Raw genomic sequence first — 15,278 nt, 5'->3', positions numbered from 1 at the left:
AAATTCAACCGTTTTAACAGCAGTCGTCTTCAGCTTATAGAAAATAAAATGGACGTGAAAAACGAAAGGACAGAAAACTTGTTACGAGGCATCCAAAAATATTTCGGAAAGAATATTTTAAGAACGTATTATTCATACATTCTCCTTCAAAAAATTGAAATTGAAAATATGTTAATATTTATACTTTCTAAATAAAAAATTGATACCAAAACTATATATATATATAGATAAGTTATGTGAACAACATATTTTTATTTATTCTGGATAAAACCTTGAAAAAAAAATTCCCGACTTTCTCAGGATATTTTTATTCAAAATTCCATGAAAATTTAGAGGAATTTTTAATGCAACTTTGAAAAAATTGGAATATAAACAATACAAACTATGTCAAGAAAAAAACATTCTACGAGGTTAACTCGGTTTTTCCTACAATTGGAACCGCGAAACCAATAGAATATGAAAAACTCACTATAATATTATGATAATCAGTGAGCTATTCTCTTTTCTGCTATGTATTAGGTGTACAAATTAATTTGGTGCTTTTTTTTCATAATTCAAAGTTATTCACACAAAGCACATTTAATATTCGAAATAATCTTCATTGTTTTCGATGACTTTATACCACCTTCGGGCAACTGATGAATGCCCTCGCAAAAGAAACTTGGCGGTTTTGATTCGATAAAGTCATTGATAAAGGCACTGAATTAATTTGTTCACCTAATAATTGTCTTCAATGACATTAATTTTTTAAATAAAAACTAGCGAAACACATGAAAATGTACGTGAATTTACACGGACGTTTATGTACCTGCTATTAATCATACCTATTATTAATCAATTATCGATATTTTGCATTGTCAAAAAAGTTAAAAAAAAAAACAATATTCTTAAAGATGGAATTAAAGTTCAAAAATATAATTCCTAAAATTTCTCTGAATACTAATGAAATTATATGAAAATTGCATGAAAATCCTTAAGGATTTTTATCGTTTCAAGGATAAAGAGAAGTCTTTCGAAAATTTCAAGGTTTTGTTAGTAGTAAACACCCTATCATTATATTTATTTTATTTTTATAATTTTATATTTTCACTTAAAAATAATTACAAAAATCTCAATTTTTTAAGAGTAATCAAGATAATTTATTGTGAAAGTTTTATTTCGATAGAGAGATTTTTATAGAGATTTCGATAGAGAGACAAATAAAGTTTTTTTGAATCTATGCATTGCAATGTGAATTATTGTTAGCATATAAATCATCTTTTAAAACATTTAAAATACACATAAAAAAATTGAAACTTGGTCATTTTTTATATTGAAGTATTCTAACAATAAAAAATTAATAAAAAATAATATCAAATTAAATAAATTATATTAATGTGCTGTTAAATAAAAAATATATTATTCACAAAACTGCTTCATACGTATATAGTTTTAGTATTATTTTTACTATAGCTGCGTTCAGAAATTTCACGTAGGTACAGCCATGTATCATTTTATTCTTGTTGTCCATCGAATGTTAAATAAAAAAAAAAAAAATAAAAAAAAATACATGAGAACATCCAAGTGAAATTTGTTAATACAGCCCATATATTACATTTGATAACAATGGTATATAGTTAAATACAAAAATATAGACATTTTAATAACAGTAGCTTGAGTTTTAAAAATAAAATAAATATGGAAGATAAAACAATACAATGAACGGAACACTTCTTATTAGACATTCACTCTCAAATATTTAAAAAACATGGAATTATGTACATGGTTAAAAAAAAATAGAAAGATCTCTGTTCATTTTAATTACATTATTCGGTCTTGATTTTTGGAGGGAAATGAAGACAGAAAATGAGTGGAATGTGCAATGAAAAGAGGAGCTTAAACGTCTGCTATTTTGCACGTTATTGCGCATGCGTAGGACCTGTCCCTCCATCTGAGAATGCTGCTTGTGTATGTAATTATGTATCGCATTTGTATCATTATTGATACCTAAATATATAATAGAATCTACAATACGAGATAACAAATGGTATTAGAAAATTTTTCTATAAATAAATGAAAACGAACGAAAATAAACAAAAGTAAATTCTTAAATACTATGTAAACGTAAACTATTAATGAAACACATTTGAGTTAATGACCTCATTCATGCAGTGTGTGGGTGGGTGTGTGGTGTGTGTGTGTGTGTGTATGTGAGCGAATTAGGCTGCTAAATATGTAATTTCCATAACCACAGGCAAGCGATTTGGAATTTTGCATAAGAAAACCGTTGCTAGAGACTATAACATTTAATAGTGAGAATTTAGAAATGAAATATAATGGCATTTTTGTGTAATTCATGCAAAATTGTAAGAACAAATCTTTGTCATTAAATAAGAAATAATTGTCAGAAATAATTCGTACAATAATTGAAACACAATATTATACATTTATACATAATGGCATAAATACTGAAATGTTTGTAATACTGTGTGAATACAAGATACAGTGAGCAAAGCGAAAGAATCTTGCCTCTATAATAATATCAGTAATATTAATGAATATATCAATATTTGTTTTATAAAATATCTTTATATTAAAAAATTTATTTATTTGTAAAATTAACATTTATTTAGAGTTACGTCTACATTATTTACCACTACTTATAGTGATTAAAGCAAAATTGTAGATTATTTATACACAGCATAATTTATTAGTTGCCAATTCATATTTCAACAATATATCTTAATGGAAACCATAGTCAACAAGGTTTCTCACCTTCGGTATATTACACAGCCTTTCTCGCTCCTCCACATCTAACTGTAATTCATACATACTATTCAGTCAAACACAAGGTTCTCTTTTTTAGTATGTTAGAATATTTATATCAACTATTACGCAAGGTATGAAAAATGCAAACAATATTAAGAGTTATCAGAACACATGTATGCAAACACAGAAAAGTTGATAAAAAATAATATAAAATATATTACACAGATATATTACATATATAGCAAGATAATGATTTACAAAATGTTACTTGGACCAAAATGTTAAAAAAAACATGTAATTTATATATATTTTATAACTCCTCCCCATATTATTTCAAGTGGAAGCAATCCATGTTTACATAAGTTTACATATTATGCCGTGAATACCAATGTTGCGTAATATGTAATGGTTTAAAATTGGGAAATTGATAGATAGTATGGATATATTACAGGATTTTAATGCAGCTTTTAAGTATTGCAGAGAAAATTATAAAGCTAGCTGCATTCTACACACTATCACAAAATATAACATATTAATCACTCACAGAATTGTTCTGCGAGATGGTGTCCACCTGCTGCATCTTGACTTCGTTTCTGCAACAAAAAGAGCAAAGCGTAATAAGTTTCATTTGTAAAATAGAAAAAATAAAGTGAAACAAAAATTTGTTATATTAGTTAATTACGCGGCTTATGCTAAAATATTTTGTAAAGTAGAGTAATAACTTTGTAAGAAAGAGAATAAGAGCTATTATTAATCAATCCTATCTAATAAACTACATTAATGTTTAACAAAAAGAATATATTATTTTTTAAACTCCATTTATGTTTCTATATTTGTTTCATTAGCGAGTTGGGATTCATCGAATTTTTCTCAAGACAATTTTTTCTATTATTAGTCGACACATAATCTAGCAATTTTCATCATGTAGCAAAGGGTATACTTGATAGGTAATTATCTAAATATGCAAACAAATATGTACGATTCATAACGGTTCTTTTTCTTTTTTTTTTTTTTTTTCGAGTAATCGCTTATAATATATGGCTCATCCATTTCACGATAATGAGCTTCACCTACCTTTCCGACATATATGATACATAAATGCTACGCAGCAGGTAACTGCCTTACGTTGATGCTTGACGCTATGAGGCTTCATCAACAATTGAGATGGCAAGTATATATTCTGAATTGAGCATGGCAGCTCGTTAATTGCTTGCCAAGACGATTGCGCTGCAACCAGGAGTATTGGTGCCGAGGAGGCATAACACTACATAAGCCTACCGAGTGGTAGTACTTTGAATGTCAGCCCTGTGTACTGCTGTGAGACTCCGTACCTCCAGGCAAGACTCGCGACATTAGCAACATCTGGATAACATAACAATAGGACCCCATATTGTAACAACCCCAAAATTGTTTCATCGCTGTAGAATGATTTTTACATTGAGAAGTACTCTCTCAGGGAATTTATACATTATTTAACATATCATGCAAAACTGAATCTAGTAGTACATGCTGGAAAAGCAAAATCTATTTCTTACTATATCACTATATATTAACAGAGGTTATTCGGAAAAATATATATATAAATTTTTCTCTTTTTTTCTTATACATTACATTATTTTGTTAAAGAATATAATTACTGTTACACAATATGTAATAATCTAAAATAATTTACATGCTTATATTGATGCAATAAAAAAATTCTAAAGTAAACTATTACAATACAATTAAATTATATTAAGTGAAATACTTGATCTCTTCACATTATTTATATAAATTATTTTTTAAAAAGAGAAAGAATGGCTCCATGCCAATTTTCTTTCAAGATGTAATTAACATTTTAATAATATATTTACCCCCAATATTTTATATTAAAGGCGAGATAGCCTTATTAAAATTTGCATTTTATCTTAACAATATATATATATATATATATACATTGTTGTAAAAAAAGGGATATTTCTATAAACATGTATAAACTAGAAGACATTAATCTACACCAGTCTAATGCCTAACTTAATTCTATGCAAAAGAAATGATTTAACAATTACGAATAAAATTACACACGAGACGAGATTTTCAGCGACATGATTTTTGTACAAAGAGATGCATCTGGGGTTTCATGAGGAAATAGCCAATGGAATTGTCACACATTCGAACAACACTGAAATTCTTCATTTCCAAACATAAAAAAAATTCACATGAATCTGGAACTGGATGCAAGATTCGGCGTATTCCAGAGTTCTTCATCGAAGCGAGCCAAAATGGAAAGTTGTGACTAAAGTAGCACAAATAAGTGTTACACTGGCATAGAAAGCGAGGAGGCTGTTAAAATGCAAAATTGACAGTGCGCGCGGGGAAGATGATACATCGCGTCTATAACGACCGTTAAATCTTGGCCATCGATGGACGAATTTCTGTGAACGCGATCGAAAAGAGATCGTGCCAAGTGCCAGAACACTTTACGCTACGACGTACCAGGTATCAGGGGCATAGACAGATAAGAGACCTCGCGCTCGCTCGGCGCGAACAGGTGCTCGAAAAAGTCATCCGAGGTAGGAGTGGAGAAAGGCGAAATCCACGCGAAAGAGAAATAAGCGTTGCGGCGAGAACGACGACGACGGCGACAACGACGACGATGACTTTGACGACGATGACAGCAGCAACCGGAGAGAAAGGCGAGGAGAAGTAATAACGGATCCGCGCCCAGCCGACGCACAACAAACATGAGTGAACCGCCGCGCGGACGATCCGCCGTCCGTCCGGCCAGCGCTGCCAAACGAACGAGGCGACTGGCGCCACGGGAAGAAAGAGAGAGAGAGAAAGAGAGCGCGAGCGAGATAGATAGAAAGGGAGGGAGGGAGATGACGCCGTGAGAATTTCACGACGGACAAGAGCCGAGACGGGGATGACTACGGCGCGCGCGGTAACCCGGGCAGACACACATCACACCGCACCGCACCGCCTTACACAGTACACTCGTATTCGGCGTAGGTCTCAACATGGCGGTATGGTCGTTGAGGAAAGAAAGCTCCCAACTCCCATTCCAAGCCAAGGGCCCGCGCCGCTAGTCGCTACGTCGCACGGCACCGCGGTGCGGCGTGCCGCGCTCATGCACCGCCGCGGCTATAACGCGCCACACGCGCTGAGCTAAGAGCGCTTATACACCATTACACCTACAACGGGTTACGGGTTACGGGCGACGGGCGGCGAACGCCGAGCTCGTCAAGCTCCCGGCGTCGCGCGCGGGATCGCTTACCTGATCACAAGACGGAAGTCCGCTTATCCACGCACACACGGCGACTCGAATCGAAAAACACTAGCACTACGCGTACGACACGACCCCCGGACAACTCGCACTCTACGCCTTAACGCCTCTACGCTTTCTCCCTCGCTCGCCTCGATTTAGTTTGGTTGGTTTGTCGGTCGGTCGGTCGGTCGGTCGGTGTTATGGCCGCCGCAAGCCGTAAGCGAGTTAGTGGCCCCACCGTATATCACCGCACTCACTCTCACTCGCGCGAGCGCTCGGTTCGCGTACGGCGTACGCAACGCGATGAACGAGACGGGACGAGTTGGGAACGCGGGTCGCGGAGACGCGGTCCGACACCACTCCGAGAGCAAGCTTAGTCCCAGACTTACGCACGCGTCCGTCTCCCCAGCGCGACTCGCGGTACACGTATCAATGCTCCGCCTCGTGCCCCGTCGACATTATCCTCGAGCTCCGCGCAATCGAGTCCCTTTCCGTGCCCATGGCGATCTCGGATCTAGAAACTAACGATCGCAGCACCAACAATGGCTACGCATTCTTCCGCGACGTACCGAAATGGTCCCGTTCCACCGTTCCCTAAGAACGACCCGTCTCCCTCGCCGCGCACGGCGAGACTAGCGACGTGAACCTCCAACGCAACGCAGCGCGCCAATTACGAATACCACAGCGACGCCTAACGGGCTCCGCTCTCTCTCTCTCTCTCTCTATATTTCGACAATACCGCTCAATACGGATCTACCGTCGTCGTCGATATCGATCGACCAGTAGTAGAGGGATTTTTCCTTCGAAGGGGCGGGACGTCTTGGTTTTCCCTTCCTAATCCGACGCTACAAGCTACAACGCATGTGAGCTTCTAGAAATGGATAGATGAAGGGATACTTTGTCGTTTTATCGTACAGGCATTGAACTGAATTTAATTTCAGTCACATATTTATTACTTAGAGTTACAGATAACAGAAATATATATATATATATATATAAAATATTTGCGCTTACAAATCTTTATTTGCGTATATCGTGTACAAGCTTTATTAACCAAACGAAAAATTAATTTCCAGTATTCCAGTTCCCATAATGCACTTCTCGATGGAACAGAGATAGAAAATATAGGTGTAGGTAGTTGTCAATAAATTATTAATAATAATAAAGAGTTTGTGTCATTTTCGTGATGGTCGGAGAAACTCGTCGCATCTCGCGGCAATCAGCTTGCCGGAACGAAACTTTACGTAGACTTATCGTCGTGCCCGTGGCCCGTGCCGAGGAACGGTCCGATTCCGACGATTCTGCTGTTGCCACGCGACGCATCATGGGAAAGTGCGAGACGCAAAATCCATAATTACCGACTCACGAAGGTACCGACCGCGTCTCAACGGCCGCTCCAAAACTGACAGGCGTAACGAGACGTGGAGAGAGCCGACAGCACGTGGCCAAGGTTTTTCGTGGACGCGCGATTTTACGTTGCGTTTCGCCGCGCCGCGCCGCGCCGCGCCGCGCCGTGACGTGACGTGTGTCTCGTCACGGACACGTCGTTATCGGAATATCGGATTCCGTTAACGCTCTTATCCAACATGGCGATACAACGATCGATCTCCCCCCTCGGCCGTCACGGATTCGAGACTCTCGAACGAGTTACGGCTGTTACGAGCGCGGGGAGATGCGCGAGACGCAATGATATCGCGAATAATATCAAAGTGATAACGGCTCGTTCAGACACTCCGTTATCACCTTGGGTTGCCGTCGAACGACGTCAGAAGACGTGCTGTTTTAACGAAACGACGCCACGGCCTTCACCGCGTCGCGTCGAGCAGAATCGTGGACTCGTGACACGCCACTACGAGTCAAATCAAGTGCCGGCTTGATTCAATAGTGACTTCGTTCCGTCGGTAGCATGCTCACGAAAAATATGATAATTTTCGAGCAACTACCGTTTTTCATCAGTTTATCAGGAAGCTCCTGGTGGACGGCCGACCACGTGCGTTTCGACGCGGCGGCGTCGCTCCGGCGGCACAATATGGCGAGTCCTTCGTGTCAATGTCTTTGTGTATGTACGTATATGTGGGCACGCGTGGTATCACTCGAAAACTCGACCACTACCTCGCACTACGATGAATCAACTCTCACTGCGTGGCTGCGTGGAACCACGATTGACGACAGTGACGACCGACGACGCGAACGGCGAAATGTCGAGAGACCGGCAGTTTCGTTCGGCCAGTTTCGACGTGACGCGCGAGACTCTTCCCCGGTATTCTTGACATTGACAAACTCGCCTCTCCGCTCCGATGACGTAATGATATACGAAAGTCATGGGGGGAAAAGAAGAAAAAAAAGAGAGGAGATACGTACGTACGGCGATAGGTATACGCGGTGGTGCGTTGGACTCTGCGCGTTTCTCTCTTTCCGGTCGCCATTTAAATCCGCGTTCTGACCGACGATTGGCTCGTGCTTGCAGCGGTCTCTGACGCGGACCAATCGTCCGAGGGACCGATATTGATGACTCATCAATATCGGTCCCTTGTTGGGTTTGCGATAAAGCACACTTATACCTGACCAGGACAAGAGTACAAAAGTAACGGTAATCGGCTTTTGTTAGCATGCATGACGAACCAAGAATTTCGAAATCTGTCAAATTTCCTATGGTGTTATTTATGATTGTTTTTTGCTAGTAAAGATTTTCTTGTTTGTACAAGGCAGGTATCTATGCATACAATAAAAGAAATTCTTGAGAAACGACGTAGAAGACTACCCATAGATCACCGAAAATTTCTATTGAGAGACGCGTATTCAAATATTTAGAAATATAAAAATATGCCAAATATGTAGGAAGATAAATAATCTTTGGAAAAAGAAGATAGTCTTAAAGTATATTTAATGTAAATTAATCTTATCCAAATTCGAACTTGCATCAATCGTTAGGTATACGAACAATTTCCAGAAACAGATCTATTGTTATGTTCCTCTGATTTTTTCCCAATAGATTTTTACAATGCACATATTTTGTGTATAAAAAAAAATATATATATATATATGACAAAAGCTTGCGGTAGAAAGTTTGAAAAATTGACATAATAAATATTTTATAACTCGTACACGTGGATTTATGGCTGACAGTCACGTCAGCCATAAATAAACACAAACACGTGGCCGCACGTGGTTGACGTAGTGCATAATGCAATTGAACGAATTGATTAAAATTTGCATTTTATATATCAATAGAGCGAGATATGCGATATGGAAAAAATTCCAGAAATTACATTCGAGTATGTATTAAAGTTGCAACGAATATTTTAGTAACTATTTATTATTCTGTCTTCAACATTTTTACTATTCAGCTGAACACCGAGTATTAGTCTACTATTTGATTGAATACCAAATAGTTTTAATCGTAAAATTCTACTATTTGATTCCACACTTGATAAAATATGTTTAAATAGATGATCGTGAAAAATTTGTATATGAATTGGAACACTTTGAAATGCAGAGATCTCTACGTCTTTCCTTAGAATTTTCCAGCATGTGAATAATGAATTGTTCCAAGTTTTCTTATTCTATCATTTCTGAAAAAATACTTGAAATTTTTTCAGATTTCATAAGGATTCCATTAGAAATTATAGAATGAGAAATTTTTACATATATGAATTCTAGAATAGATTCTCTCGAAGCACTTCTGAAAAATGTTACCATTTGTATTTTTAAAAAATCTGAGAAATTTTCTAAAAAGTTATAAAATTAATCAAAAATTCTGAAAAAATCTAAAATTTACATATAATAATTCTGATAAATTTATATGAAAAATTCCGTGAAAGATTTTCCAAGGGATTTTTTCTTATTTTAGAAGCTACAGTACGCACTTTTCACAAAAGTAATGAAAATAATAACTTTTTAGAAATAGATATTTTACGTCGCGCTATCTAAGTTTTATATATATATATATGTATATGTATATACATATACACACACTAAGTGGACTAACCTGTCAGACATATACACGTGCACGAAGATGCGGAGTATCACACGTCCGCATTATTTTTGTTAAAATAGTGTCTAATATTTCCCAAATATTCAGTTATTCAGCACGTAACTTTATCGAATATTCGGTATCCGGTTATAACAGATACCGAATATACTATTCGTTGCATTTTTAGTATAGTTTTTCTCTTTATCATTCTCAAAATATTTAAAAATTAATATTACGGTTTTTTCAACGAGCACATGATGCCTTTTCTAATTTTTTTCTGAAGGTAGACACACACGCCATGACATCACACCCCAAAAATCAAAAATACAGCTTTAAAAGAGGGCAGAGCAAAATGCCTGAAGGAATCTTTCGCAGTAATTTTTAATGGTTCAGATCATCTCTTGTTTATTTTCTAAAATATTGTCCTAAAAGACCTTAGAATTTAATCTTCCCAGTTTTCTCAATTTAATAAATTCCAAAAACAAGTAGTCTCAAATAGTAAAAGTTCTATTTTGTCATATCTATTCCTTCCTTGTTACCAATTTTTGATCAAAAATGTGTTTAGTATGATGTATTTATCATATAATTCCATAACGTGTGTTCACATTGCTTGTACCCGAATGTACATTTACCTCATTTTAAGTATAAAAAATTTTGGGAATTTCAAGTAACATGAACAGACCTAGAATTACATCACTATATAAAAATTAATAAAATTTATTTGTATATATGTATATGTATATAAATTTTTTTTATTTCTCAGAGCTTGGAATAACATTTGAAATGTTATTTGTAAAACACGGAGGAAAATAATATTATTAAGTATAAATCTATTATGATATGAACCGTATTTTACTTAAATATTTAATTAAAATATGGTTTATATCATAATAGATCTATATTTAAATAATATTGTATTTATGTGTGCATTTATAATTAACATTGTAAATGCACAAATAAATATAATTATTCTGATTATTATGAGCGCTGATAAACACGAAAAAAAATTAACTATCTATACTTAATAATATTACTTTATTCGTGTATTTTACAATTGATATAAATTTCAAATGTTATAATGAATTTGTTTGCACATGTTTGAATTTGTCGCCATGTATGTGTTAATGCACATAAGTTGTCACATTTTTTTTCATCTTTAGCAATTTTATCATATCTATATTACCGAATGAAATGTACATACATATCAAAAATTTATTCAGAAAGAACATCAAAGAAGAAGATATCATAACAATAGGACAAGAAAATTACTCTACTAAAATATTGTCCATTTCAGAAAATCTTTCGAATTGTGTTCTTGAAATTTATATAAATTCGAAATATATAATACATAAATATATACTATTATAGTTTTTTTTATTAAACAACTCCCCAAACTTCTTCAAACGCTGTACATAATTTACTACAGGCAATGGCGCCTGAGAGAGGATAATTACTAATTGAGTAGGTATCTTCTGTGTAATCTGTTTTGACCTACACAGAAACAAGAATATAAAATATTGTATAACGTAGTTTTTAATATAATAGTTAATAGTAGTAATATATCGTTTTAATAATAACTTACTTGACCATGCGCCATAGCTCCAACTACGATAGCAATGGGATCTTCAGTAAGTACAAGATCTCGTGGATTTAGTACTTTACTTGCATTGAATGACATCAATATCTTTCGACAACCAACTGGCAAATGATTTGTAATAGGATTCTTAATTACCTTAAGAAGCTTCATTGGACCATCCGATGCTCTGACACCATATTTATGTAATAATTGTACTACAATAAAACACTTCATATATTAATAATATTATTAAGTAGTAATAGCTAGGTTTATGTGTGTGTGTGTGTGTGTGCGTGTGTATAACTTAGGTTTACACAATTTTACTATATATTAAGTATAAATAATAAAATGTACACTGGACATAAATATATATTGTTAAATATTAAAGGATGGAATTTAAACCAACTCCTTACATTAGATAACATTTTATCTTTAACTACTAAGTGTGTTGAAATAGATTATTTTAATTCAAAACATGTGATTAAAAAAAATCACATATAATCAATCATTTTTGTGATTAAATTGCATGGTTTCAAAGTAAATAATGTATATGTTTTTATTAACGTATGCACATAGCAAATAATTAATTAAATTTGAGCCAAACTAATACATTGCTTAAGTTAAACTGGTTAACTCTATTGTTTTAGTTAAATTAATAACATAGTGAGTAGGAACAGTAGCAACCTATAAGAATAATCAAAAATAACTCAAATTAGATAACTTAACATCATGAATTTAACAGTGAAGGTTGATATTCACAGAAGGTTGATACACACAATTCTTATATTTGAGAATGTCTCATGTAAACCTCAATTCTAAATCAATCGGAGAATTTCTTAAGATATTATTTAAGATGATCTTAATAAGAAACAGACTATAAATACTGTTTTAAAAGGCTATATAGAAAAATCACTTATAATCTTATAGTAATATTATAATAAAAACGAGTTTATAAATCTTTATTATTGCTATTTAAGTTTATTTATCTATTATGCTATAGTTAAAATGATCATCGACATTTACCCATTAATCCAGCAAAGCGTTTGAATGTTCTTGGTATCCTGGTTTGTGGATTAATTTCTATCAATACATTTTTTTCTGTATGTATATAAACTTGTAACAATCCAGCTCGATTTAACGGACTGTCCATTAACATTAACAGACACTGATGAGTGATATCTGGTCTACATGTGCCTGGATCACGATTATATTTTTTCAAAATGTTTGTGTGATCATCGCAATTCAACAGTTCAAAGCTATTTCCAACCTGCAATTATGTTTTATGTTTGTTGATGCAGAAAAATAAAATTATAAAAATGTAAATAAATAATTGATAAAGATAAAAAGCAGGGTCGAATTTGTAATTCAATCAATAGATGTAAAAGAAAATATAACCTTACTTTTACAGATTCCAATTGAGAATTTTCCAGTATAACGATAAGACGCTTTTCTTGATTCTTGATATGGCCTATTTGCAAATGTTTAGGAGCTGGATCATATTCATAATCATCACGCTTCTTCCTTTTGTTTCCCATTTTACAGGTCCAAAATAAATAATTAAAATCAATTAAGACTTCAGCACTTTAGCTACATAAAAAACATATGCGACTGTTTGATTTTGACACAACTATAGAGGTCTGTTCTTTTTGGCTGAACTTTTGTGGCCGCAGCACACACTCTTGCATAACGCATAATACATAGTGCATAATGGAATCAACCAATCGAAATTCTTCTTTTCCATGGAATGGGAGGAAAGGAAAGATTCTGATTAGTTGATTCGTTTATGCACTATGCATTTTGCTTTATGCAAAAGTCTATGTCGCGGCTTTTAGGGCTGTCACACATGAAATGCATAACAGAGCATAAGCATAACATAAGACTGCTGGACCAATGAGCATCTTATGTAAATCAATATGGCGACATTATGCTAGATGCTCATTGGTCCAGCAGTCTTATATTATGCTTATGCTCTGTTATGCATTTCATGTGCGATACCCTTTAGGGCTCTCACACATGAAATGCAGAACAGAGCATAAGCATAATATAAGACTGCTGGACCAATGAGCATCTAGCATAATGTCGCCATATTGATTTAGATAAGATGCTCATTGGTTTAGCGGCCTTATGTTATGCTTATGCTCTCTTATGCTTTTCGTGTGTGAGAGCCCTTAGGGCCATTCCACACAACTTGCAGAGCCACATAACCATATGCATAAAGAAAATTATTTAATCACATTTCTGTCATAAAGCCAAGCGTAAACGGGTGGCACCCAGTTGGACACGACTCAATTGGACACGAGCCACTCACAGCGCTTGAAACTACAAAGCTCCTAAGCACCGGTCGCTGTGATTGGTGGTGTCCAATCGAGCCGTGGTCAATCCAGGGGTTACAATCTCCTATTGTTCTTCGTGTACCACCGTTTGCAGCGCCGCCACATTCTTACAGGCCTCAGATACGAACTAAATCCGCCATCTTGTCACGAGGTCACATCTTCTTAACCTTCTTAACACGCAAAAGTGTGAGTTAGTCGATTTAGCCGAGTGATGTAAAATAAAAAGTAAAATATATATAAATCGGCTAAATCAACTTAACTCACACTTTTGCGTGTTAAGAAGGTTAAGAAGATGTGACCTCGTGACAAGATGGCAGATTTATAGCGTATTCGATTACTGACTCGACCCGACTCCGAGTCAACAGTCTGTTCTTTTTAGCTGCATTTCTTACACGTAATTTAGCTCTTCTTTTGCAGCTAAACAGAACAGACTATTGACTCGGAGTCGGGTCGAGTCAGTAAATCGAATACGCTATTAGTTCGTATCTGAGGCCTGTAAGGGTTACCGGACAAAATCCATAAAAAATGGCGGACGAATGTTGGCATTTCTAGAAAATCCCTAGGATCCATAAATTTATTTCTGTAAGTTGTCACATGTACGCAACCCCGTCTTCTGACGAATATCATCATTTTCATATCGCTTTTATTAAAAAAGTATGTGACTACTAGTCACCAATTTTGTTTATATCATTGCTAACATTATTATATACAACATATCAGTTTTTTAAAAAGTTCGTAAATTCCGATCCCTTTCATATCAAGTTTATAGCGTTTTCGGCCCGGCCAGGTTTGCACCAACCTGGGTTGGATTAATGGCGTTTTGTGCTCTCCTATTGGTAGAGCAGGTGATATCAACCAATAGGAAAGATTAATCCAACCCAGGTTGGTGCAAACCCGATCGGGCCGAAAACGCTATTAATGTGCGTTTCATGACGGCATGGAATATGGCTTACATGTAAAATTCGTGAACTTTGAAACGAAATATTTCGCTTATCTTGTGGCTACGACATCTGAAATTTTAAGGAACGATTGTTATGCATACGATCAATATATGTTAATTTTTTTAGAATTTTCGTAAAATTTTCAATTTACTCGACTACCTCCTTAAACTAAAGAACACACAAATTAAGCATTCCTATATATTCTTTGGTCATGAATAAACTAATTACAATTCAACAACATTGATTTACGTACTCGATAGCTTCATTTTCACAAATAAAGTACGTGTATACAAATGCGTGAATTTGAAATGGCCGCGTTTTTCTTAAACATGGATGCGAGTTTGCGGTATTTTATCAATCTAGTGACTTTAGGGAGTTAGAAGCATTACCCCGGATCTACAATAGGTGTTTTAAGCCTTAAGCCGTAAGAAATTGACCAATTACAGTCGAATCCGAGAAG

General features: G+C 35.2%; 2 protein-coding genes across 14 annotated transcripts in view; both read right to left on the bottom strand.

Annotated features, from left to right (window-relative positions):
• Positions 1 to 8,615, bottom strand: part of LOC108763287 (homeotic protein female sterile) — a 36,637-nt gene extending 28,022 nt beyond the window's left edge. For 4 of the 13 annotated variants that reach the window (XM_018510771.1, XM_018510772.1, XM_018510776.1 and 1 more), the window contains exons 1-2: positions 8,361 to 8,615; positions 3,293 to 3,341 (exon numbers count right to left, since the gene is read on the bottom strand). In XM_018510771.1, the coding sequence (XP_018366273.1) occupies positions 3,293 to 3,341; positions 8,361 to 8,512 (201 nt within the window). In that variant the 5' untranslated portion in view covers positions 8,513 to 8,615. Of the gene's footprint in view, positions 1 to 2,754; positions 2,797 to 3,292; positions 3,342 to 3,822; positions 4,111 to 6,004; positions 6,613 to 7,938; positions 8,326 to 8,356 lie in introns of those variants that run through there. The other 9 variants (XM_018510774.1, XM_018510775.1, XM_018510778.1 and 6 more) reach the window with 8 other exon arrangements.
• Positions 8,616 to 11,265: 2,650 nt separating this feature from the next.
• On the bottom strand, positions 11,266 to 13,160 carry LOC108763285 (ribosomal RNA small subunit methyltransferase NEP1). The gene is made up of 4 exons (XM_018510769.1): positions 12,945 to 13,160; positions 12,568 to 12,811; positions 11,551 to 11,759; positions 11,266 to 11,459 (listed from the first exon to the last, which is right to left on the bottom strand). Exons 1-4 carry the CDS (start codon positions 13,077 to 13,079, stop codon positions 11,346 to 11,348), a joined length of 702 nt encoding a protein of 233 aa, XP_018366271.1. The 5' UTR covers positions 13,080 to 13,160; the 3' UTR covers positions 11,266 to 11,345.
• Positions 13,161 to 15,278: the final 2,118 nt, after the last annotated feature.

Source organism: Trachymyrmex cornetzi, unplaced genomic scaffold (assembly GCF_001594075.2).
Source record: "Trachymyrmex cornetzi isolate Tcor2-1 unplaced genomic scaffold, Tcor1.1 scaffold35, whole genome shotgun sequence".
In the NCBI taxonomy this organism is placed as follows: domain Eukaryota; kingdom Metazoa; phylum Arthropoda; class Insecta; order Hymenoptera; family Formicidae; genus Trachymyrmex; species Trachymyrmex cornetzi.
The sequence above is the reverse complement of the archived record's forward strand: the minus strand, read 5'-3'. Positions and strand labels throughout refer to the sequence as shown.